Raw genomic sequence first — 24,164 nt, forward strand, 5'->3', positions numbered from 1 at the left:
GACGGACGAGTACTTGGGACTGTGCGCGGCTGTTGAAACGGTACCTTGGGGGAGATGTACAGTGTGGTCGTGCTACGTTTTTTTGCTTAAAAAGACAGGTGTGTGTATATTTGTGACTTTTGCTCGGTTATTCATTCTACTTGGTGGTTGGTTATAGGGAGGAGAGAGAGGCTGACAGGGTTTTGGATGTGATGCATATTCATTATGTGCTGCCCATTATTGGAATGCTGGTTTCAGACGTGAGGGGAGATAGGGACTAGCAGGTGCGGCATATCGTGTTGGCAGTTGGCAGTTGGCAGTTGGACGGTTGTGGTGCTCCAGAAATCTGGTACACTAGCCATGGTAGGGCACGTTGAGATTTGCCAGTGTGACCAAGTCAAGCTCGGGCCTCGCATGATGATTTTACAACCCAAGAAACTGCAGCAGTATGAGTTGCGAGAGAAGGTGTCATTTCGAGGATGGAATTGGGGGAGATCGCCTACCCGCCTGCTCATCTCGTCTCATCTCACGGCTCTGGACCGAGTCGAGCTGTCAGGCTGTCAGAAGGGACAGGTGATGGGAGCTTGACCCACCTTCTGGCCGGTGCGCTGCTGTCCTGTCCTGTCAGTCAGGACTCAGAAGTGCTCAGCGGCTTCCAGTAAACTGCCGACAGATTAGCACTGGCTAGTAACTGCTGGCTATCTGCTGGCTAGCTGGCAACAGGCAGACAGATAACCAGTGCAGCAGCTGCAAGTACTGTGATGGCAGACCAAGACTGGCATACCGTTTACCAATCTGTCCAAGTGCACCTGCCAACTGGTAAACAGTGGGGTATCCAAGGGCAGGAGCGTCCCCAGCTCGCGGAGTCCGCAGCCAATAGGCGTTGGCCAATGGGCGGTGAGCTCTGGCAGATCTGGCCCGTGCACGCAATCAAAAATCAACAAACCGTGCCCACTCCTGTGAGGGGTGCTGTGCTGCTTTGGTGCTTGGCTTGCTGCTGGACCCCTTGTGCCCCCTGGCTCCTTGCACCTGGCACAACAGAGCGAGAGAGCGAAAGCACCAGGGCCTTCACTCCACTCTTTTCCTGCCAAACTGCCAGACAATCCATCCTAATCCCAACACCACCACCCTCGTCGCCGCCGATACCCAATCCTCACCTTCTCAATCTCGCTCCGAGCTACCGGCCCTCTGTCTTGGACCTCGCTGCTCTCGTCTGTCAACCGCCCTTCTTCTCTTGTCTCTCGACCCGTCTCGACAACAAAGTCGTCCATCCTTCAAAATGCGTGAGATTGTGAGTTGTCCTTGCCTCCCCAAAAAAACCACCACGCAGAGACGCGTCGGCCCATGCTGTGCTCTCGCATCCTCCTCTGCCCCTGAGCCTAAGGCTACCCCACCATCGCGACCACACCCACCGTCGGGCCTCAAAACACCACCAGCTGCCTGCGAAAAGCACCCAGGTGCCCTTGGAACACGCGTCAGATTGCTAACGTGACCTTTTTCTCGCCCACAGGTTCACCTCCAGACCGGCCAATGCGTAAGTTGCCTCCTGTCAACAACCGCCCGACCTTATCGCCACCCGTAGCTGACACGTTTCCCAGGGTAACCAAATCGGTGCTGCTTTCTGGTGCGTCGCAGCTCTCCAGCTCCAAGTCCTACCACCGCGACGACTCGACACGCGCGATAGGCGAGCTCGAAGCATCGGTACTGACCTCGGCTGTTTAGGCAAACCATCTCTGGCGAGCACGGTCTCGACAGCAATGGCGTGTATGCACCTCCTAATCCCCTACCCTCGTCCTCTCCTCCGCCTTGGCACTGACGATCGCACAGTTACAACGGCACTTCCGAGCTCCAGCTCGAGCGCATGAACGTCTACTTCAACGAGGTAAGTCAACAGCCACGTCGTCAATCCAAACTTGACCGCCTCGGCGTGGTCAACTGCCGCCGCCAAGCCCTTGCTAACGCGTTTTCACCCAGGCCTCCGGCAACAAGTATGTTCCTCGCGCCGTCCTCGTCGATCTCGAGCCCGGTACCATGGACGCCGTCCGTGCCGGTCCCTTTGGCCAGCTGTTCCGACCCGATAACTTTGTCTTCGGCCAGTCCGGTGCTGGAAACAACTGGGCCAAGGGTCACTACACCGAGGGTGCTGAGCTGGTCGACCAGGTCCTTGATGTCGTCCGTCGTGAGGCTGAGGGCTGCGACTGCCTCCAGGGCTTCCAGATCACCCACTCCCTGGGTGGTGGTACCGGTGCCGGTATGGGTACCCTGCTCATCTCCAAGATCCGCGAGGAGTTCCCCGACCGTATGATGGCCACCTTCTCCGTTGTGCCCTCCCCCAAGGTCTCCGATACCGTTGTCGAGCCCTACAACGCCACCCTGTCCGTCCACCAGCTGGTTGAGAACTCGGACGAGACCTTCTGCATCGACAACGAGGCCCTATACGACATTTGCATGCGCACGCTCAAGCTGTCCAACCCCTCTTACGGCGACCTGAACTACCTCGTCTCCGCCGTTATGTCTGGCGTCACCGTCTCCCTGCGTTTCCCTGGTCAGCTGAACTCTGACCTGCGCAAGCTGGCCGTCAACATGGTGCCCTTCCCCCGTCTGCACTTCTTCATGGTCGGCTTCGCTCCCCTGACCAGCCGTGGCGCCCACTCCTTCCGTGCCGTCACCGTCCCCGAGCTCACCCAGCAGATGTTCGACCCCAAGAACATGATGGCTGCCTCTGACTTCCGCAACGGTCGCTACCTGACGTGCTCTGCCATCTTGTAAGTCTCCCAAGCACTCCCACACTACCAAAAAAATAAGCTGCCTGCTGACACTGTTTTGTAGCCGTGGCAAGGTCTCCATGAAGGAGGTTGAGGACCAGATGCGCAACGTCCAGAGCAAGAACTCATCCTACTTCGTCGAGTGGATCCCCAACAACGTCCAGACCGCCCTCTGCTCCATCCCCCCCAAGGGTCTCAAGATGTCCTCCACCTTCGTTGGTAACTCGACTGCCATCCAGGAGCTGTTCAAGCGTGTCGGCGAGCAGTTCACTGCCATGTTCAGGCGCAAGGCTTTCTTGCATTGGTACACTGGTGAGGGTATGGACGAGATGGAGTTCACTGAGGCTGAGTCCAACATGAACGATCTGGTCTCTGAATACCAGCAGTACCAGGACGCCTCCATCGATGAGGAGGAGGAGGAGTACGAGGAGGAGGCCCCCCTTGAGGGCGAGGAGTGAATAATGGTCTGATGAGATGTGCTGTCTGGAGTGGTCCAATGATCTAGGACTTTTTTACCGTCCTTAATCAGTCATCATTGTACCCACGACACTTCTCTTCATACCCCGTTCTCTTGTGTGCGTGTGTGCACAGCTGTTCCTCTTGTGTGGGACGCTTGAAGCTTGCGTGGATAGCTATTCGATTCATGATTCAGGGGGAGAGCGGGGGTGTTCTGGTAATCTTTGAAAATGACAGACCCGGCCGATCGTCCGAAGAAAAACAGAGCAGAGAACAAAAGGGGAAACATTGATTTTGAAAATATACCTCTTTGTAGTCAAAACCCTTTCCCCACACCTGGTATCCAAGGTTCCCAGCCTCCTCCCGTTCACACGTGTACCTACCCATCCACATACAGGCCTTGAATGTAAGGAGTGATTGCCTGACAGGGTAGGGTGCCTAGCCCTGTCCCTGCCTGGACTGCCCAGGTGAGCTTCTTAAGATATTGGTATGCCCTGCTCACAAGCAAAGCTTCCAAGGTTGGACAGCCAGAGGCAGGCCAGACCACACCAGAGCCAGACCGAGCTGTTGGGACCATGTAGAGTGGGACTTGTGCTGCCGGCTTTTGTATCTGGATGGTAATTACCTTTGAGGAGGTTGTGAAAGACTGCCTGGGTACATGTTAGCTCAGGGCTTACTCAACCACACTGGCTTCCTACTAGTAGTAGGGTGGTTGGCAGTGAAGAATGGCTCGGATGTTCAAGGGTATTTTAGGGCTTCAGGCTCCAGCAGCATTGGCCCTCTAATAAACAACTTTAAGTACTTGGGGCCCGGGATGTTCTAGAATGGGGCTAGAGACTCTCTCTGTGCAGGTGTGTCTTAGACAAGAAGCCGTAGCTGGATCTTGCTAGAAGCCAGGCAGGCTACCTAGTAAGTACGTAGTTGGATGAGCGAGTGTGAGTGATCTCAAGCATCTATCTGCCCCGGCAGTTCACTGTGTGTAGAATGGTTAAGCAATGTTGTGTGTTGGAGGCTGGCTCTGTGGCTGCTCTGTGTGTGTGTGAGTGTGTGTGTGTGTGTACATGGATTGGTAGTTACGACTCGACAGTTTCTGGCGTTCTCTTGCACGAGTGAGGTTTTCGTGGCGGTCTCTGTGCCCTGTGCAAGAGGAGAGAAGAGATTCCCTCAAGATTAAAGGGGATGTCACACGCGATGGTTCCAAGGTTGTTGAGAATCCCTACCTTAGGTACTTAAGGGTGTGCTCAAGGTTTGAATGAGGAATGCTGTTGGCGAAAGTACGGCTAGGCTCTCTAGTTGCTTAAGTTGGGAACGCTACCAGTCAACTCAACACCAGCTTATTATTAGCCCTGCACAGCGTTTCATGCACTTGTAGGCACTAAAAAGGGCAACTAAAAGAAGAATGGGGGGTGGTGGCTTGTATTTATGAAGTTCACTCTAACTAACCAGGAGAGGAAACCATTCCTCCTGGAGGTGGAACTCCTGCTCCTGGAGGGACTCCTTTCCGAATGTCTCGGGTGCCCTTGATATCACCCCCCCCCTTTTTTTTTAGAAGCTTCAGCGTGCTGGTCACAGTCTCTCTAAGGCTAAAGCATTCTTCGACTTCATGTGGTGATGACTGTGAGTAGTTCTTGAGTGTGGCGGTATGGATCTCTAGTCAGGAGTCCCACGACTTAGGGAGGGCCGTGTCTGTGAATTGATAAGATGAATTGGTAACCGGACAGCTAACTCAACGGCTCAATCCAAGTTGGGCTTGTTGTTATTCCGTATACATCCGAAGTCGTGTTTCAACCGGCTCGCTGCTCCAGACTATTGCAATGAAAGTTCAACCTGCATTAGTTGTCATTACACGGCTGACATTCGATCAAACACTCAAGTTGAAGTTGGTGGAATGCTATCTGTATCAATAACAATATATTAAAAAACAATACTGATAGTGACATCTATTATCCGCTCCAAGTCCCACAGATCACAACACATCAAAACCATTGCAACAACTCTAGTCACCATACCAGATAGCCCAAAACAGCCATGCCCACCACAAATCCAGAGGCTATATAAGGCAAAACATCAAACCCCTCGAGCCTCTCCCGATTCCTCGCACCCCACTGCTCAACACTAGTCGCCAGCCGGCCCAGGATCTCCTCAACGTCGCGGCTCACGTCCACGTCGTCGCCGGCGCGCACAATCTCCACGAACTGGGCAACCAGCCCGTCCACCATGAAGTCGTCCACACGACCCCCGAGCTTCACCATGCGCCTGAAGACGCGGGAGGGCAGGTGCAGGTAGCGCACGCGGTGGCCGATGGCCCGCGACAGGGAGGCTGCGAACTCGGACATGTTGAGCCGCTCGGGGCCAGTCAGGACGTAGGCCCTGCCTGCGTGCTTGGTTGGCCCGTCGAGGATCACGCGGTGGGCTACTGCTGCTATGTCTGCGGTGTCTCTGTTGTTGTGGTCACTGTTATCAGCACCTGAATGGGCATGTCTTGGGGACATCGACCAGAATATGCCCTGATATCAGGCATGGATAGCATAACAAAAAAAGAGTCACTCACACCCAAGGCGCACGACCGTCCCCACTCGTCTGCGGCAAGAAGCCCTTCCGTATCGCCGGCGCCGCGGTCATGAGGTTCGACATGAACCCGCTGGGCCGCAGCGACGTCCACCTGACGCCGGCCCTGCCGCACGCCTCCCGCATGTACTCCTCGGCGAGGTAATGGGCCTGCGCCCAGGGCACGGCCGTCCGGGGGCGCTGGTCCGACGCCGCGATCTTGACGACGAAGCCGACCGTGCCCGTGGCGATGGCCGCGTCGACCAGGGCCGTCTCCATGGCCAGCTGGTTCGGCGCGGGGGGTGTCAGCAGGAAGAGGGTCTTGCAGCCGGCCATGTGGGATGCGAGGGCCGCGGCGGGCTGGGTCAGGTCGCCCAGGACGGCTTCCACTTGTGGTTGCTGGTTGAACCTGTCTGCTTGATCCTGCCGGCGGCAGAGGACCCGCGTCGGGATGTTGCTTGACTGGAGGAGGGAGAGGAGCTTGGTGCCTATCTCGCCGGTGGCGCCGGTGACGAAGACGGTGGGCGTTGTTGCGGGCATGGTCGACTGGTCTGTTGGTGCGTTAACAACCAGGTTTTGATGCGATCGCTGTCTGGTTCGTTATTTTTGACATTACGATTATTGCAGTCACAAAGTTCGGTCCCTGAATCTTTATATTATTATTACAATGACTGGCCTGTTGTTACTCGTTGTGTTTTGCGACTCAAGCTCAGTATGCATTCATCATTGATGTCCCGCATAGTCCGGACCCGTGGACGGTGGATGAATTTGGACCGGAGAGACTCGGCCTGCATGGACACACCGAGGCGGTCTCGGGATCCCGCACTAAGTGACAGCTGTTTGATTACAGATGTATATGGGAAACTAACGCTGACTGCTTCTTTGTAATGCAAGAAAAATTATAAATCGATGCAGGGCTGTAGGATCGATGGTGCGGCATTACGACTCGGGTAGCGCGATCGACGAGGCAGCGAGGTCCGTTGGGATTGACCAGGTGTGTGCGTGCCTGTGGTTGTTGGAGAAGCAGTCCAAACCGATCGGAAGCCGCCACAGCGCGACTCGCGAGCCTATTTTCACCGTGTCTACCTAGCTTTCTTTTTCTTTTCGGGAGATGGCTATGACCTCCATTCAACATGTTAGTTATATTATAGAGTAGACTTACTAAGTACTATATACTTTATCTACAGGTTATAGGACCTCTCTGAAAAGTATAAAATTAATATAGTACCTCCTGTAATTCCTATCCTTAAGTACAATATCCTCTGATAGGTTCTGACACAAGGTAAACTTGTAAGAATTCGACTTATAAGAGCTAATTTTACTATGAATTCATCTTATGAGGCTACCACATGAAGGCACCATGTATGTCCTCGGACGTATACGGAATAGAAGCGAAACCACCCAAGATTCGCCTTCTTGCGAACCATGTGCACTCCGAGTCTTCATATCTCAAGAGCGATCATTTGGGTCGAAGAGCTCTGACAATCGAATCCTGAAGTGGCGGGTCAGTCCAATGTCGGTAATCTCTTTCATTTCCTCCTCCGAAAGCTCGAGATCCAAGGCCTGGAAATAGTTGTCCATTCTTTCACGCTTATTCGTCGTCGAAATCGAGATAACGTCCTGGTTGAGATGCCAGCGGATGAGCACCGCACCCTCATTGACGTTGTGCTTTGCAGCAATCCTAGCCAGTGGCTCGTCCAGCGGCCCTCCTTTTGCATGAGTGAGAGGAGCCAGACCGAAGAAGCTCTGGACCGCAATGCCCTTCTCCTGGAGCCAAGGGACGTATCCGCCGGCTCTCTGGAGGTAGGGGTGAAATTCGATCTGGTTCACGACTGGCTTGATCTCCGCGACTTCCAGAATGGCTTCCATGTGGGGTCGCAAAAAGCTCGAGACGCCAATGGCTCCGGCCTTCCCAGATCGCTGCACCTTTTCCATTTCTTTCCAAGCCTCTTGAAGCCCTGTAGCTGTTGTCGTGAAGTAGGGGCTATGGATGAGATATCTGCAACCTCTCTTCAGCTGCTGCCGTATTGCACACGAAGCCTCGCGCAGTAAGGTTGTGAACAGTCAACGGAGCACATTACTTACAGGTCCACGTAATCCAGCTGTAGGTTGTCAAGGCTGGTCTGGATAGCGCGTGGTACGTCTTCGATTGTTTCAACAACCTTGGTTGTGACAAAGAGCTGATCTCGAGGTACGCCGCTGTTCTTGATAGCAACCCCAACCTCCTTCTCAGTTCCGTAACCCTCTGCACAGTCGAGATGACGATACCTGGCTTCGATGGCTGCCTCGACCATTTTTACGGCCGCGGGGTTGAAAGGTCCAAAACGGTCATCCTTGTACCATGCAGTGCCAGATCCGAAGCCGAGCTGTCCCATTGAGTCAGTTTAAGCCAGATCCACTTCATGATCATGCAGGATATGAAGGTCGACTTTACCACAGGGACTCGGCTTCCATCAGCCAGCGTCTTGGATGGAATGTTAGGAGACATATGTGATAGACTTGCAAAGAAGTTCGATCTATCAGGGAACGCGAGAATCATGGGCTTAAGTTTGGTGTCTAGGTGTCAGCTGGCAGCTCAAGCAAAGGCTCGGGGGACGTGGGGGCCGCACTTTGAGGAATGCCGACTTATTTGTCAACGCCGCAACGTCCGAACGCAGAAATCTAAACATCAATGACTGGTCGGGCGCGGAGTAAACTTGCCTGGACCTGAGCGAACTCTGTCTTGCCACGTCTCATTGACTAGGTAGGAGGGTGATGGGACGCAAGAGCTGGCAGCGGGGTCCTTGAGGACCTTGAAAACGTTGGTTGAGCCGCATGTCTTCCTCCGACCCCATGGTGTGCGCCTCGTCAGGAGTTACATATATGTTATGATCTTAGGGCGTCAGCCATATTGAATTTTTCTTTGTTTATTTACCTAATTATAAACTTTTTAACTTTTGAACTACTTATTACTTAAATATAAAGTTTATAACACTTATTGTATTATAACTATTGTTATCGGCATCGTGTTCTTTCCAAGCGCTGGGTCTTGAGTGCTTACCACCGTATAAAGGCGCCATGTATGTCCTCGGACGTATACGGAATAGAAGCGAAACCACACACAAAACCACACATAACTATAGTTGAAATACGATAGGTGCTGCAGGATATTTATCTACATTGGTCTGGTGCCTCTATGGCCATCCTCATTCCATCGCCGAAAAGTGTCCAAAAGGGTCACTAGTGCGATAGCCCAGTGCTGATGTGTAAATATTCCGATAGATCTCACTGGCACCGACCAAACACGAGAGACACTACTTGAGATAGTGTAAGCTGATCAATCCCGTGAATACGAAAGGCATAACAAGAAAAAATGACGGAGACCTAGACTGCCTCTGCAAAGCTAGGATGTTGACTCTTGCAAATATTGTTCGTCAGTCTATGGGTCTTGGGAAACATTGATGCCAGCCCTTGTTCTACTTCGGCAAACGGCGTAGAGTCAGTCAGTCAGTCAGTCAGTCAATCAGTCGGCCTCGGCCGCGCTGTGGAGCAGGACCGGGCCCCGGTGTTAGGCGGACGGAAGGGGCGTGCCGAAGGCGGACTTGAAGGACGGCGATTCCGTATCACGAGCCCGGGTGCACGACGGATATCAGGTAGCGATGGTGGCTGGGTCCCTGGCACGAGGGCTGTGGGCGTGTGCTAATAAGTGAGCCCCACAAATATCCAGGCACTGTTACCGCGGTATCCCTCTTTCGACGATTCACCCAAACACAAGTCGAGTCCTACTTTTGAGTGGTTGCCGACTTGTGGCCCCTGACGTCGCGGTAAAAAGATTTGCTAGAAGCTAGAGGAGGCAGATATGAAGGAGCCAACAATGTCCAGTCTTGCTTGACATGGGAAGTTACACTATGCATGCCCCAGAATAGCCGGCGGTAGTCGTGGTGATCCCAGGTTTTTTAGCGCTTGTTTTAAGCGCTGTGCGGGTGACTGTGAAAGTGTAAAAAGACGTGGGTTTGCCGTGACATTTACGGCGGGCCTTTTGGGGGGATCCATGACTTCTGGATCCACGTCTGCATAAGCGGCTCTGTCGGTATACAGGGGTGGGCTCCGGGGCAGAGCTGGAAGTGCGGAGGAGGGAAAAGAGGAAGAAAGGGGAAGGGAAGAGACGAGAAGGCATCGGTGTGGTAATTTTTATGTTTTGGACTGGGGATATCGCGGGCTCGAGGGCTGTTCAAATGTTGGGTGTTGGTGGTTGGGTGGACTGGGTTGAAGGATCCGCTAGCTGGGCGGCTGATATGCATGTAGAAATATGCCAGTGCAAGGTACGAATGCAACCTGCTGGTGCAGACGACAAGATCTGGTGGTGTTGGCTGTCTTGGAGAATGGAAAAGATGGGTCTGCGCGTGCCGCTGGGAGCAGGATGGGTCCATGGGTGGAGACGATGATGGCGGCGTCGTCGAACGAAGTTGAGGAACTGAGCACATGCTATCCACTATATGCATGTGGACTGGACTTGTCTTGGGGTGTCCACCGTAAAGTTGTGATAGATACTTGGCAGATTTGATATGGTAGAGACAGACAGTATGTGTGTATGCAGCCCGATATCTGTGTTCGTTATTAGTCCGTCAGCTGAGCTGCCAGCAGTCAGAGGAGTCAGTCCAGACGGTCAGCCAGACTCATCAAGTGAGGCAGCCAAGCACGTGCCTGTACTACTCCCCAAACTGCCGGCTGCCTTTCAGTGTTGGAGGAACGCCTCAAGTGCTGCCCTACTAGTACGAGATACAGGGGCTTAGTAGTAGATAAACATGATGGATGATTCAGTGTGGTTCGGGTGGGTTGGTTGACCTGATTGAGCCACATTCTTGCACATTCTTGCATGTCCAGCCGCCATGGGTACTGCGGTACTTCAGCATCCCTGTCGGCGGATTCGCCTAGGGCAGGCCCCAACCCCCCCAGATCTGGGGGCCTGCCTACACTACTCCGTAGTCCCATGTGCCCTGGCAGTCTTACGCCCCACCGTTGCTGGAAACCAAACACCACTCACATTGTACCACGGAACATACATAGCAGCTCACGGCCGCCCCTTCCTGGCCTCACCTGCCTTCACCTGCATTTCAGCTCACCCTCACCTCGACCCATACGTCTCCTTCACCTCTGCATAGTGATACCCCCAGCCGTCTCTTTGTTTCAGGAACCAGAACAGATAATACAGAATAATCACCGGCTGGACCACCATCGAGCTTGATTGACCTCGGAACAAAGCACACGCGGTCTCGCGATCTGACTGTGTGCGATAGCCTCTTGTGTGTTTGGGGCTTACTTTGTTCGACAAGACGTCCAACGACACAAGTGGCACAGCAACGGCCAGTGCAAACGGACAGCCAACAACCAGTTTCGCCTCTGTGCCGCAGTCCCTCCGCCACGGCCCCCAGCTTTTCACGAGACCACCTGGGCAGCCGCAGCACCGACCATTGTGCCGTGCCCATGGGTATCTTCTGTGGTATAAGTCACAATGGGCCCGAAGTTGCAGACAAGATCCAGGCCGAGAGCCTTTACCGCCAAGTTTCTCAACCTGTGAATCCGATCCCTCCTCGACGACGCACTTCCCGCACCCCTGCTGACTCCCACCCAAGCAGCAAGATGGTTAGGAAGGCCGCACACAAGCCACACCCCTTCGAGTGGGACTCCGTCTCACATCTTGATCATATCATCGATCACAAATTGGACACCGCTGGTGTCCCCTCTGCGCGCCCGGATGACGACTACCAGAAGAGGCGTGCTGAGCTCAAGACCCGAGAGGCTGCTCTTGGTTTCGAGTGGAAATGCACCACCCGCGCATCAGCCAAGGAGCGGCGTGTAGATCGCATCCTCCAGAATCTCAAGCGCCATGATGATGAGAACGTCTATGCAAAGGAGCCGCCACGCCAAGGCATGACCGGCCAACTACACCCTCGCGTCGCCGGTGACCATTTCCTCTCAAATAAGGCCCTCATCGACAGGACAAAAGTCTTCCAGCTCGCAAAGAAGGCTCCCAAGGGCGCTCATCTGCACATCCACTTCAACGCGTGTCTGCAGCCCGACGTGCTGCTCAAGATCGCCAGTGAGATGGAGCAGATGTACATCACCAGTGACGTACCGCTGCACACAACAGACGTGGACCATCCCAACAGGGTCGCACGATCCAAGATCCAGTTTTCAATCATGGACATCACGGCCAGCAAGGGGAGCCTGTTCGACCACGACTACAAGGACCGCACGCCCATGAAGTTCAAGGACTTTATAAAAGAGTTTCCGCAGCATCACCAAGGGGCGAGCGCCCTGCAGTGGCTGCAGGAGAAGCTGGTCTTCCGGGAGGAGGAGGCACACGACCTTCCGCAGACGGTCAGCGGCGCATGGGAGGAGTTCAACGCCCGCACGCAGATGATGAAGGGGCTCTTCAACTACGAGAGGGCCTACCGCGAGTACACGCGCCGGTGCCTGGAGGACTTCGTCAGCGACAACATCCAGTACGCCGAGATACGGCCCAACTTCATGGACACGAACCAGGTGTGGACCGACGACGGGACGAGCAAGATCGACAACGCTGGCATCATGGAGATGATCATCGAGGAGGTCGAGCGGTTCCAGAAGGACAAGAAGGCCGGGGACGGCGACGCGTACTTTGCGGGGCTCAAGATCATCTACTGCTGCCCGCGGTCCTACCCCAACGACAAGGTCGCCAACGGGCTGGCCGAGTGCCTGCGGTTCAAGCAGCGGTGGCCGCAGTGGATAGCCGGGTTCGACCTGGTGGGCGAGGAGGGGAAAGGGAAGCCCCTCAGCGCCTTTGTCCCCGAGTTCCTGCAGTTCAAGAAGGACTGCGAGGCCGCGTCGGCCGGCGAGATCCCCTTCCTCTTCCACTGCGGCGAGACGCTCGAGTCCGGGTCCGAGACGGACGACAACCTCCTGGACGCGCTGCTGCTGGGCTCGCGCCGCATCGGGCACGGCTTCTCGCTCGCGCGCCACCCGTACCTCATGGAGCGCATGAAGGCCGCCGGCGTGTGCGTCGAGCTGTGCCCCATCTCCAACGAGGTGCTGGGCCTGACGCCCCGCGTGGGCGGGCACGCCATGTACGGCATGCTGGCCAATAATGTGCACTGTACTGTGAGCAGTGACAACGGGACCTTATTCAAGTGAGTATATACGTTCAACTCCTGTCCTTTGTTCTTTTTTTTATAATCTTACTGACATGTGAATCCCTCTAGCTCAACCCTTTCACACGACTTCTACCAGGCCATGGTCGGCAAGCCGGACATGACCCTCTTCGGGTGGAAGCAGCTCATCGAGTGGAGCCTCGACCACGCCTGCATGTCGCCCGACGAGCTCCGGGACGTGCGGCGGGCGTGGGAGGCGCGGTGGGACAGGTTCCTGGACGAGGCGATCGAGGAGTTTGGCGGGGAGTTTGATAAGGGGGGTGATGGTGCCGGTGGGGAGAAGTAGTAAGGCGGCACGGCAGATAACATTTAATTTGTAGTTTACTGGGGTATGTATGTAGTTAGATCGGGGGAACGGGATCGGTGTTGACATTTGGAAAGGGCTTACTTATACCAGCTGCACCCTGAGGGGCGAATACATATTCATATATACATGTTTTGACATCATTGCATAGCACTTTTAAAGTCCATGAAATGTGTGGATTGTTATACGTCAACGCTACTGGTGAGTGTTCCATGATATCAGGTGTGATAGACGCCTCCTCCGGGCGGCCCCTTCATTTTATTCATGGTCCAGTGAGCCCACGAATACAAATACTAACAAACATGCAACATCACGAATTCCAATGAAGGACACCTCTTAAAAAGAAAATGGAAAATGCATGTAGGCAATCTGTGTGTTCAGTGCAGGCCACCTGGGCAGTGAATCTGATCTGAGGTGGTGATGGCACAGCATTCCAAGGTTTTCACGCCGGCTGCAACCTCGTAGGGCTCTGAGATCTCAACTTTCTATCAATGACCCCAGGCCTTGCATGTAACTTCCATCAAACGGTAAATAGTTACCTAGGTACCCAGCTCTCCGTCATCTTCGCCATACCATACATTGAACTTAACACCCCCCTCGTACCACCTCACCGGCCGTGAGAGCCCTAGCACCTTGGGGGCCAAGTGATCAAACATAATCCCCGCCGAGTAGAGGCCAACTTCTATCCACACATCCCTGGCCGTCGGGACTCTTGACGCGCCTCGGCCCACGAGAAGTATCTGTCCAGGGGAGGGCGCGGCCCATCGTGTCGAGAGCCTGTCACTCGGCGCCACGGGTTCCATGGACGGGTCGGGGATCTTGAGAAGAATCTCGTCTATGCGTACTGAGAGGCGGGCGGGAGGAGTTTGCGCGGTGCGAAGATCGAGATGGGCATGATGTGTCAGATGGTGGCATGGTAGCTGCATCTCGGTCTCATCTGCTGGCTCGCTGGGACATATACTGAGTGACTGTTATATTAGGTGTGTTTACGTTTTCACACCATATGAAGGCGCCATGTATGTTCTCGGAAGTATGCGGAATAGAAGCGAAACCAATTATCTTCATTTCTCTGTTGCTAATAAATCCTGTATACAGGGAGACTTCCTACAAACCCACCATCTCATAGTTCGGGTAAAACACCAGTGCAGTAAATGTTAAGCCGCAACATCTCACGCACGTGCAGGCAGCGGGTTGTCCACGATGTATTTGTCGACTCGTCACTTCCACTTGCCACTTAAGCTGATTTTGGGTGGATGAGCATTTTCAGATTGGAGGGCCAAATTTTCCAAATCTTGAAATGCAACAGCCAAAGTGAGTCTGTGCCTGGTGAGGCTTGTGAGTCAGCAAGGGCAAGTAAAATGATTTGTAACTTTCCGAAAAAGGTTTAACTACGACCAAGATGGAATTTATATCCCTTGTGGTGAATCAAAATCAATAGAGAAAGCTTCCAAACTCTATGCGCCAGCAGTGGATGGTGATGTCTTCATTCTATGAGAGGTCACCAATTGCAGGAAGAGACAGACAGGCTTGTTCAAGTTGGTGTGGCGAAGGTGTTTTTTCAGCCTACATTAGACATTGAAAAGGCGCAGGTGATAAGTCTCTGTAAGGATATAGTGAGTTGCTGAGTGCCTCTCTTTGCGGTCCTGCTCCACTTCAAACACTTGAGACGATGTTGGTACCCTTCCACCCCGGGCCGATTCAATTTACTCGGCCGCCCCCAACCCCTAATGTCCGAATAGCCCGGTCTCCGGCCGAAGTGGTATCGCTCTCAACACTTTCTGAACCACTGGTTAGATGATCTACATTGCGACTGTGGCATGGTGTCTCGAAATAGAGCGGTCTCTGGTCCAAGGCCGGGCTGCTTCTGCTCCAACAAGAGACCCTTCTCGTCAGGAAACAGGCACAGCAAAGGAATCATGTGCCTCAGGCTAAAGCAGTTGGCCCATATACAGAATCGATGAGTGGGTTTCTTGAAAGTTCTCACATTTGTTGGGGCCGGCATTTGGTACGCCGCGGCCAACATTTGAACTTTGCCCCCAACTGTGGAGTGAAAGCACCAACTGCATCCTTCCTTGCCAACACCACAGGCAACATGCCCTCACAGTCTCATTTCATGACCAAACTATCTCAGTTTGGGTCATTTTGATTAGACCGGCTTTATGCACTGCCATAGTGGAGCCACAGGGAGTTTGGCTAAAATTAGTATCTGCCAGCCTCACCGAGAACAATGTTGGACAGTCGAATATTCCACGAAAGTTGTTCAGGCCTCTCAGCCAGACCATGGCCTCTATTCTGCTGAAACATGAGGCCGCATGGTCGTGAGCTTGGACCTGATGTTCGTTGGCAGCTGAAGCCTCTCAAAAGGGCCACTTGAATTCTTATTATAGCTTTCTGAATGATTCGAAGGGTATATAAGTTACGGGTTGCTCTTGAGTAAGGACTGAGATTAATGTTCAAGACATTCGATATCAAGTTCTGCACTGCATTTCCTTTGAAAATTTCTCATTCGTACCTCACTTCCCATTGCTATCAGATACTTCCGCCAAACCCATTGTAAAAAGACCTTTCTGAATTCGCACCCCCCGAAGCATCGATTGCACCCTGACTGGTTCAGAGTTTAAATCGGTATGTTTCCTTTATAGCCCATCTCGATGGATGCTTGATGTCTGACCACATACGCAGCCGTATCTCGACATAAACCTTGGAACTTTGACGAACATTTGGACATCATGTGCCGCTGGACTGTCTTCATTCACCCCAACTGTGGCTGCCACGCCGGGTCAAGGAGCTTCCCAACAAACTGTGATGGCAACTGCACAATGACTCCACAGAATACCACTACTGAGAGGGTGGATTATGCCTGCAATGACCACCCAACTGGTGGATCTGGGAGTCAGAGAGCGGCTCGGGGAGGGAGCTCTGCTGGTCGTCAGGCACCTCCTGGTCGCCGGGACCACAATCGACGTAGGGGTTAGTGATTTGATGGGCGAGGGGAAGTCATCACCATAACGGTTGCAATCCAGGCTGGTTCCAAAATTGTCATACAGTATAGTCAAAGCCGTATCTACGGATCAAATATAAATGCAGGTCATTTCAAACAACCTTGGAATATAACCTTGGAATTGCCCATCAACATCCCGATCATCAGACCGACTCATGTCTAGTGCTCTGTTTCATCTAAGATCTTGTTGACGAAGTCCCTGCCTTCTGCATCCAGCTCCACTGCATGAAAAACAATCGTGCCGTCAACCTCATCGTCTGCCGTCAGCTCCAGGACTCGGGGACTATTGTTCTCCGATGTGACGCGATGTTCAAAAAAGATCCCAACATAGTGATTCTTCTTCGTATTTCCAGTATTCCCAGATTCCTTGACATGTTTCGGCCATATGAAAGACACCTGGTGCCTGGGGACCTCAGCGTTGAACAGCGCCTTGCTCACGTCGCGAGTCATCTGGTCAGTGGCAGCTTTCCCTTTCCGTTTCACGCGGGAGGCGCTGTCGTCTTCCAACAACGGATCCATGGATGGGTCAATGGACTTCATTAAGTCTCGGCTCAAGCGCACCGAAATACGGGTGGGTGTGTCTCCCAGAGGGAGAAGATCGGTGGGCGCGATGGAGAACGGCATGCTGTTCTTCTGTCCGCCTGTCAATGCCGAGAAACATGCCCGAGACTCCACCGGCCGGCTAATTTTGACATACCTTGAGTGATTGGCGATGAAATGATCGTTCTGTGTCTGGTGAATTGACAAAGTTTTCGAAATTGGGCAGGAGAAAAATGAGTTCCAATACACTGAGCTGGGAGGCAGCGGGGTTGGCTATTGCCTCAACCCTGACCAGGGCAAGAGACAGTCCGCGCAGCCAACAGGCAGCCAAGAGCCAGCCACCGGCCCCCACAATGCAAGGCACCAACCAACTGCATAACACCCACCATGCCGGCAACTGCGTATTTAACCACAAGGGGGCTTCAACTACATTATTCTCTTTCTACTATTATTAATACTATATTTCTTTAAATAGTAAGTATTTACTATTAGATAAAGGCACTATATATAACGGAGGGTGTAACTACTAGCTATATATCTATATTATCTAGCTAAAAGACCTTAATAACTAATTTACTTAATTAGTTATTTCTAGTAGTATATAAGATCTATACTATTACTACCCCCTTTAAGGTCTTTTATAGAGCTTTAAGTGTATTAAAGGGTGGTGTGGTTCTAAATAATGTGTCGCTAAGTTAGCTTATAGTCTTATAGGAGGTCTGAAAATCTAATAGTATAGTAAGGTAGGTAATTTATAACTTAGTGTAATAAAAAGATATTAAGTATATTTATTTAAAGCTATTAATTAGATGGAGGCTTGTTTAGTTACTTTAAGTTATATATAACTCTCTTTTTATTTAAAAAGCCTTATTAAAACTTAAAAGATTTTTAAATATAAGGGCTTAAATTTACACCTTTAGTAAGATTAGTTATTAGAATGGAGGGTGTGACTGCTAGCTATATACCTATATTGTCTAGCTAAAAGATCTTAATAATTAATTTACCTAATTGGCTATTTTTAGTAGTATATAAGACCTGTACCGTCACTTATGTATATTTTATATATATAGGGATTAAATACGAAACCACTTAACCATAAGGGGAAACAGCAGACCGGATTTATGGCCTGCTCACATATGGTCGAGTTAATTCATCAGCTGATTTTCTTCTTGCTTTGAAAACGTCACAACCAGCTTGTGAAATCAAACGCGCACTGCTCCAAGCAATTGGTGCGTCTGACCAAAGCGACGGTACACCGTGAAGAAATTCTTATGCTATTTCCTAAGACGGCTTGGCCATCTTGCCGAAGACTCTTCTTGTTTGGATAATCCCCAAAACTGGGACACAGTCACTGCATGCTTCAAAGTTGTCCCATGAAGACCGCAAGCTAGAGTCCTGGCTGAAGTCAAGATAATCACTACAACTTGCGCTTCAAGACAATATAGAAGAACAATTCACGGCGACGATACCGCTGATGGAACACAAACTTGTTACAACTTTTACAACGAATTTCCGACGTCGCTTGAAAGGCTGGCCCTGATTAAGCCGGCCCCATGCTCGGCGAGGCTGTAGATGGTTGCCTGCGGGTTTCCGCGCGGTTTCCAGGGCATGATACTGGTGTCGCACATGCTCAGGTTCCAAGTGCCATATAAATGAAGCTTAACTTTAAGCTTCGCGTATAAGGCGCTCGAAGGGATCGAGGTCTGATCTTTGGAATCTCACGACATGTATGTAAGGATCCCCCCTCCTTTGCCTCTCCAACATTATCAACAGGTTTGGACAAATTGTGATTGATGTATTTCAAGCCTGTAGAGATGCCGAGGATGGAATAGACGTACTCATCTTTATTTTTGTGATTTTGTTTCTGATTCCCAGACAGATACAACGTGTGTGGCGCCTTCGAGCGTTTACCATATCCACATACTTTGTGTGCATGGAGATGAGAGACGAAACCACACACTCGGTGTTATCTTCAAGAATACTTTGGTCAAGATAAACATGTAAATGAAGTTGGTGGAAAGAATAGCCAGGAGCCTTACAAAGATCATTATCTCGTCATTGAGTTTCAAAGTTGTGCATCACGCTCGCCCAGAAGCTGTCGACAGCTGCGACGAATCCAGGAAGTCTAGCCTCGCGATATCCCGACGCGGATCGAAGGGCAGTTTCCTAGGACAACTATTTTGGGTCACGGGTGGATAAGCCTGTGTCTATCAGACTAAAGTCGAACATCCGCCGTCTTGGTTAAGAGGTCGACGATTGGTAAATCGATTTGATCCATGCTGGTATCTCGTCATGTGAATCAGCAAGCCAGGTGTCGACGGCAGATTGTCGCACGGCGTCAGAGGGCAAGCTGGAAGAGACCAGAATTTGAACTATTGTATGGTCGTCAGCACCTTTTCCATCGGGTCTTACGCCCCGGGCCGCGCTGCGCACAGGTTCGGATCGACAGTCCAATGTCTGGATAGCTGCGATGAAACTGGAGATCCCGCCCAGGTGCCTATCCTGTATTCCAATGAGGTCATGGCACAGAGGTTTGCGTAACGGGCTCAAGTCAAAGCTTTTCAATCCAACAGCCCCGGAGGAAATGTATCGGCATCATACATGTCCAGCTCTTTGTGGACCCCAACCCTTGGTGGACGTTTGCTCCGTGCACAAACGGTTCCTTCCGTATGTACTCCGTAACGGCTGGACGTCCATGTGGGGTTGGTTCCCGTTAGTTCCCGCTGCCCACTGCTCTGCGACACTTCCTCTGTCAGTATGCTTGCTCTCTTTCTCATGAACTTGGCAAATTTGCCGCGAATCCTCGAAGCCAAACTCGACGTCGTTGAGCCGAGTCGGCCTTTAAGAGCGCCTAAAAGAGCGGTAGACATGCGCAGCCGCCGCCCGATTCATTCTACTGCAGCTCAGATGGGCCTGGCGCCACCCGGCTTCAGCCCCAGTAGGCGGACCAGACTGCCGGGGTGGGACAAGGATGGGGACGGCAGCTGGCCGGCCCCAACGACAGCCGCTCGACGATGGCCAGCGCAACACTGCATGCAGTCTGGCAGTGCCACAGGGCCAGGATGCGATTCCTAGCGGAGTGTATCCCCACGCCGCCACGCTGCGCCCCCCAGCTGAGGCGCCTCCCATTGGTGCGCCCCGACGCCCGATGGCACTCAGGAAGAATTGCGCAGTCCAACGGGCTCACAAAGCGGTGGCCTGTTGGCCCATTCTGTCCTGTCTCACTTTGATGCCGGGATGCCTGCATGGGCAGATGGGTGGATGGGCAGATGGGCAGCGAGGCCGTGATCTGGGCGGCCTTGCTCCCAAAAATTGCATCCATAAATCCATCCATCCATATAACCGTGGTCCTCACGAGCCAAGACTGCTCACGCCGCAGCTTCCTGCTCCTTGACCTCATTGCAGGATCGGCCATCCTTTGATTGGTCTGTCACACAAGCCACCACGTCGCCAGCAGTTGACCAATTGGCCGACCACATCGACTGAAAGACTTGGTGCCGACGACAGGCCGGCATCAGCATCTTCAAAGCAACCAGCATCATTCGAGAGCGAGACTCCGGCCTCGAGGCAATCTCGCTCTCACTCACGCCATCGCCATCGCCATGGCCGACGGCGAAGGCCCAATTGCAACATGGTTCCCGGTCTCCAAGGACAGCTGGGGCCTAGACGTGGTCACACTTCTCGCCGTCATTGGCGAGTCGTCTATGGAAGACCATGCCCAGCCCATCACAGCTTCCGTGCTCTGCTTGCTGCCACGCATCCTGCCTGCACCTCAGGCCCTTCTCAAGTCCAAGAGGCCCATGAGACTTCCCATCTACAGCGCCCAGATGGTTGGAGTCCACAACGGCGTCGCTCTCGACTCCGTCGGCTTCTTTGCCAACATAATACACCCCCTCGACGACCAGGCACCATACTCGTTCAAAGTCCTCGAAATCAAGCACAGGGACGAGGTATTCCTGGGGAAACCACCCCGGAAGGCGTCCTTGGCTGCCCGGCTTTGGGAACGCTGGCTAGAAATGAAGAAGCCCGCCGCCCCGAAGCCCACTCTCAACCGACCACCCTCAGAGCTTGATGCCTCGGAAAAGGACACACGCGATGGCGCCAAGGGCGTCAGGTTTGATCCCGATGTCGAGAAGGGTGATCATGAACCAGAGCCAACCATGGGCATCAAAAGACGTCGCACAGCCAAGGAAAAGGTGACCGACTTCATCGCGAACCCCACTCTGACCCCTACCAGTCGGCCTGCGGTACCGCCTGCTTGGAGCAGCCCTATCCATGTCGCCTCGGTCGTCTCCTTCGTCCTGACCTTGCTGATCGTTGGCCTGACCGCATACTGGAAGGACGGAAACGCCCTGATCGCCATTTTCATCATCTCGGTACAGGCGTCCCTCGTCGGATATGCCTCGTGGTGGCGCCCGCGCCTGATGGTGCGGCCTCCCCACACCACAAATGTCCCGCCGGGCGATATGATGATCCGCACTCGGGAGGGCGCCTTCCTGCTGATAAAGTGCACCGAGGAGGTGGCTCGTGAGCTCTACACCGGCACAGAAGACTGTGAATACCACGTCGGCCCCAAGACCTACCGCTTCCTGATGGCCATGGCAACAATGCTGCTCATGGTTGGCGTCGTCCTGCTCGGAAACACACGTCTCGAAGCCCAAGTTCTCATCAGTGGGAGCTACATTTTACTAAACGGCGCGTACTGGCTCCTGGGTATGCTGCCCCGCCGCTACTTCTGGGACCTGTCTCGCTACGAATGGGAGGACATCACCCCACCGGACGCCAAGAACTCGGACAAGATCGTAACTGCGAGTATGGACAGCAACGGGGTTGAAGGCTACCCCAGCTTCACGAGGACGCTCTGGTACGCCATCCGTGAGACCAAGAGCACCGGCTGGGTGGAGCGGAGCGGCGCGGCCCCGAGCACGTCCCAGTGGAAGAAGTGGCTGAGGGAGGCCGGCGAGAAAGCCCACACGGATCGCAACTGGCCCGCCGTGAGTCGCAAGGACCAAATAATGAGAGAGAGCACCGACGGTCCCGAGGCGGATCATGCTGCCCAACACGCACCACTCCGTGAGGTACAGCCCCCTGCGGAGCCTGTCAAGACAGGGCAATTGTAATGCGACATGTTGAAAATTTGTTTCCCGCGGGCTGTTTTGTTTGGTCTCATCTGCATGACTCGAATCTCTTGAATGGACATAGCAAGGCGTTGGGTCATTACAGGCGTCAATAACAATATTCTATAAGGGCCCTATATTCCCATGTGCAACCATTCGCGCTGACCTCGGTCCCTCGGCACGCGCTCATCGTCAAACCGCTAGTTTGCCCACCAGCCGGAGAGATGCTCCGAGGTGACCAGACGGCAGTTGGGACGATTCATCTCTTGGACCTCGGGCCCACATGTGGACGGGTTGATTTTTTAGACGGTGCACAAAGAATCGTCGGAAATCCAGAGCGGACGGGAAGGGCAGATCCATCCACTTTTAAAAGCCGCACCACGGCGCCGTTGTTCGTCCCCACTTCCGCAGACGCTGCACTCGGACCTCGCTCTAGACCTCTGTAATACCTAGGTAACCTCACAACGGAAACTGCGCGCGCCGTCGAAGCATCCGGCATGATCAGCGACTGTCAAGACATTGTCTGCGATAGGCTTCTGAGGCGTCCGAGCACGTAGAGGTGGCTAATGATACCGTGGCTTTTGAAGATCTTGGTCGAGTAACACCCGAGACAGAAGGCAGTATTTGGGTTTTCTCTTATTCTCCTTGCGCCGTTGCAACATCGCGCACCCCGACTGGAGAGTTCTTGTCCTCGCGGCGAAGCGATGTCTGATGAAACTTCCGGTCGAGGAATCCTGTTTAGGAATCCTTGCGACACTTGATCTGCTCAAGATGAACGAGCCACTGCCTTGCCATCCATCGGCGATGAGACCCGGGATGCCACCGGGTAGTGACATATCCCACGACAACTCACGTGCTGCAGGAGACTTTGTCTTGTCTGTGAGAAACTCTGGCTTCGTCTAGTGAACGCAAACGATCGCCGGAATGACTCTTCAAAGACTGGTACGGAGAGGCCCCGTTCCATTTCTCCGCCTCCTGTTACCCTCACCTCGAGCTTGGCCCCAGGCAGACTTGGGATGAAGTCGATGGCAATTCGCTGACAGGTGCCAACAAACGCCTCTGCCCTAGCGCCGTCATCAGGACGTTGTCCTACTGGGGTGCGGCTCAGCGCCCTGGGGAAAACAAACGTGCCTGGGGCACCCTGGCGGGGGCCCACAACACAGACCAAACCTTAATACGGAGGCCAAGGCGGCATCCGGGGGCTCGGCTTATCCAAGGCCATATAGCAGCTCTTATTGGCTTTGGCCTAGGGTTTTGGAATCCGCCGCATCGCTGCCCTTCCGGATGCCCAAACCACTCACACGCGCTCTCACCACACCTCGGGCGCACGCGCACTCCCCCTTGTGAATTGTGATGGCCCAAATGTCTCGAAACGCGACGACAACCCTCCGATTGGCCTTGCCGCGCCCTCAAGGTTTGCGCTTGTCCGAAGGTTTCCTGATGTGGAACCACCCAAGCAACGGGGCCCACGGAAAGAAGCACACCAAGCAAAATAAGTTGCAGTCGTAATATGCGTAAGGCAGAGACAACAGAGCCTCAAGCCTACAGTGTTTCTACCATGGTCTCAACGGGCCATGCCATGCCATGCTATGCCATGCCATGCCTTACCATGCTGTTCTATCAAGCGGTTGTACAGCTTTCCGGCCGTCTCTGCTGCTCAAGCGCGCCCTGCTTGGCCATCAATCACTCTCATTTCCCCCCGTTCCTCCCGCAGATCTGCTGCCGCACTTCCCGTTTGGGCCGTTTCCGTGCGCCTTATGCCGTCACGGGAGTTCGTCGTGACGCTCGTCCCACCTCGTGGCCAAGGATCCTTGGCCAGTCCCTTGTCGGGCCTTGATGCTTCAAGTCTCTCTTGCTGCACTGCTTATCTGTGCCCTAGACGAACGTGCCCGTCTAGTATTTCAGCTGCGTCCATGGACCCGCTCCCCCACGGGGCCTTACCTCTTACAAATCTCCACCCAATCCGTTGTCTTTACTCGTGCCTGCATCAGACGGAAACTGGAGTTGGGGGACAAAGTTCTTGTCTGTTACAAGTTGGACCTTTATCTTGGTCGACCATAAACAAGCCTCGAAGCTTCTGCCCTCTGCTTCCTCCCCCGCCGCCCTCGCGGCCTCGAGTTTCGTCCGACCATTTTGTCATGGCCGTTCTTACATAGCTCTATCGCTGCCCGCTTGGCGGATGAGTTTCCTTCTTTGATCCTGCTACGATATTTCTTCATGCACATATCGGCTTGCGATTATTGCCAGTCCCTACTATTCTTGTTTAATCTTCCTCTCTTTCGATCC

General features: G+C 53.3%; 5 protein-coding genes across 5 annotated transcripts; 3 read left to right on the forward strand and 2 right to left on the reverse strand.

Annotated features, from left to right (window-relative positions):
* Positions 1–975: 975 nt before the first annotated feature.
* KVR01_012670 (beta-tubulin) lies at positions 976–3,786 on the forward strand. The gene is made up of 7 exons (XM_044784049.1): positions 976–1,270; positions 1,490–1,513; positions 1,578–1,603; positions 1,702–1,743; positions 1,807–1,861; positions 1,954–2,744; positions 2,809–3,786. Exons 1-7 carry the CDS (start codon positions 1,259–1,261, stop codon positions 3,200–3,202), a joined length of 1,344 nt encoding a protein of 447 aa, XP_044638481.1. The 5' UTR covers positions 976–1,258; the 3' UTR covers positions 3,203–3,786.
* Positions 3,787–5,094: 1,308 nt separating this feature from the next.
* Positions 5,095–6,531, reverse strand: KVR01_012592 (uncharacterized protein). Its single transcript, XM_044790572.1, has 2 exons — positions 5,752–6,531; positions 5,095–5,639 (listed from the first exon to the last, which is right to left on the reverse strand). Exons 1-2 carry the CDS (start codon positions 6,285–6,287, stop codon positions 5,201–5,203), a joined length of 975 nt encoding a protein of 324 aa, XP_044638403.1. The 5' UTR covers positions 6,288–6,531; the 3' UTR covers positions 5,095–5,200.
* A 449-nt stretch (positions 6,532–6,980) lies between these two features.
* On the reverse strand, positions 6,981–8,559 carry KVR01_012599 (uncharacterized protein). Its single transcript, XM_044786511.1, has 4 exons — positions 8,357–8,559; positions 8,182–8,289; positions 7,833–8,113; positions 6,981–7,746 (listed from the first exon to the last, which is right to left on the reverse strand). Exons 1-4 carry the CDS (start codon positions 8,414–8,416, stop codon positions 7,197–7,199), a joined length of 999 nt encoding a protein of 332 aa, XP_044638410.1. The 5' UTR covers positions 8,417–8,559; the 3' UTR covers positions 6,981–7,196.
* A 2,074-nt stretch (positions 8,560–10,633) lies between these two features.
* KVR01_012529 (uncharacterized protein) lies at positions 10,634–13,361 on the forward strand. Its single transcript, XM_044789335.1, has 2 exons — positions 10,634–12,895; positions 12,968–13,361. The coding sequence occupies exons 1-2, from the start codon at positions 11,211–11,213 to the stop codon at positions 13,200–13,202; spliced, it is 1,920 nt and encodes a 639-aa protein (XP_044638340.1). The 5' UTR covers positions 10,634–11,210; the 3' UTR covers positions 13,203–13,361.
* Positions 13,362–20,363: 7,002 nt separating this feature from the next.
* On the forward strand, positions 20,364–21,881 carry KVR01_012643 (uncharacterized protein; the record flags this gene model as incomplete). Its single annotated transcript, XM_044789610.1, has 1 exon — positions 20,364–21,881. One exon carries the CDS (start codon positions 20,364–20,366, stop codon positions 21,879–21,881), a length of 1,518 nt encoding a protein of 505 aa, XP_044638454.1.
* Positions 21,882–24,164: the final 2,283 nt, after the last annotated feature.

Source organism: Diaporthe batatas, assembly GCF_019321695.1.
Source record: "Diaporthe batatas strain CRI 302-4 chromosome Unknown Contig00020, whole genome shotgun sequence".
Taxonomy (NCBI): domain Eukaryota; kingdom Fungi; phylum Ascomycota; class Sordariomycetes; order Diaporthales; family Diaporthaceae; genus Diaporthe; species Diaporthe batatas.

Bases quoted from the DNA above. Each gene is read 5' to 3' on its own strand.
- KVR01_012670 (XM_044784049.1), top strand. The intron at 1,604-1,701 runs GTGCGTCGCAGC...TCGGCTGTTTAG, and splicing joins CAAATCGGTGCTGCTTTCTG to GCAAACCATCTCTGGCGAGC. The intron at 2,745-2,808 runs GTAAGTCTCCCA...ACTGTTTTGTAG, and splicing joins CTGACGTGCTCTGCCATCTT to CCGTGGCAAGGTCTCCATGA.
- KVR01_012592 (XM_044790572.1), bottom strand. From the start codon at position 6,287: ATGCCCGCAACAACGCCCACCGTCTTCGTCACCGGCGCCACCGGCGAG. The intron at 5,640-5,751 runs GTGAGTGACTCT...CCACAACAACAG, and splicing joins GACGGTCGTGCGCCTTGGGT to AGACACCGCAGACATAGCAG.
- KVR01_012599 (XM_044786511.1), bottom strand. From the start codon at position 8,416: ATGTTTAGATTTCTGCGTTCGGACGTTGCGGCGTTGACAAATAAGTCG. The intron at 8,290-8,356 runs GTGCGGCCCCCA...ACCAAACTTAAG, and splicing joins ATAAGTCGGCATTCCTCAAA to CCCATGATTCTCGCGTTCCC. The intron at 8,114-8,181 runs GTAAAGTCGACC...TCAATGGGACAG, and splicing joins ATGGAAGCCGAGTCCCTGTG to CTCGGCTTCGGATCTGGCAC.
- KVR01_012529 (XM_044789335.1), top strand. From the start codon at position 11,211: ATGGGTATCTTCTGTGGTATAAGTCACAATGGGCCCGAAGTTGCAGAC. The intron at 12,896-12,967 runs GTGAGTATATAC...GAATCCCTCTAG, and splicing joins GACAACGGGACCTTATTCAA to CTCAACCCTTTCACACGACT.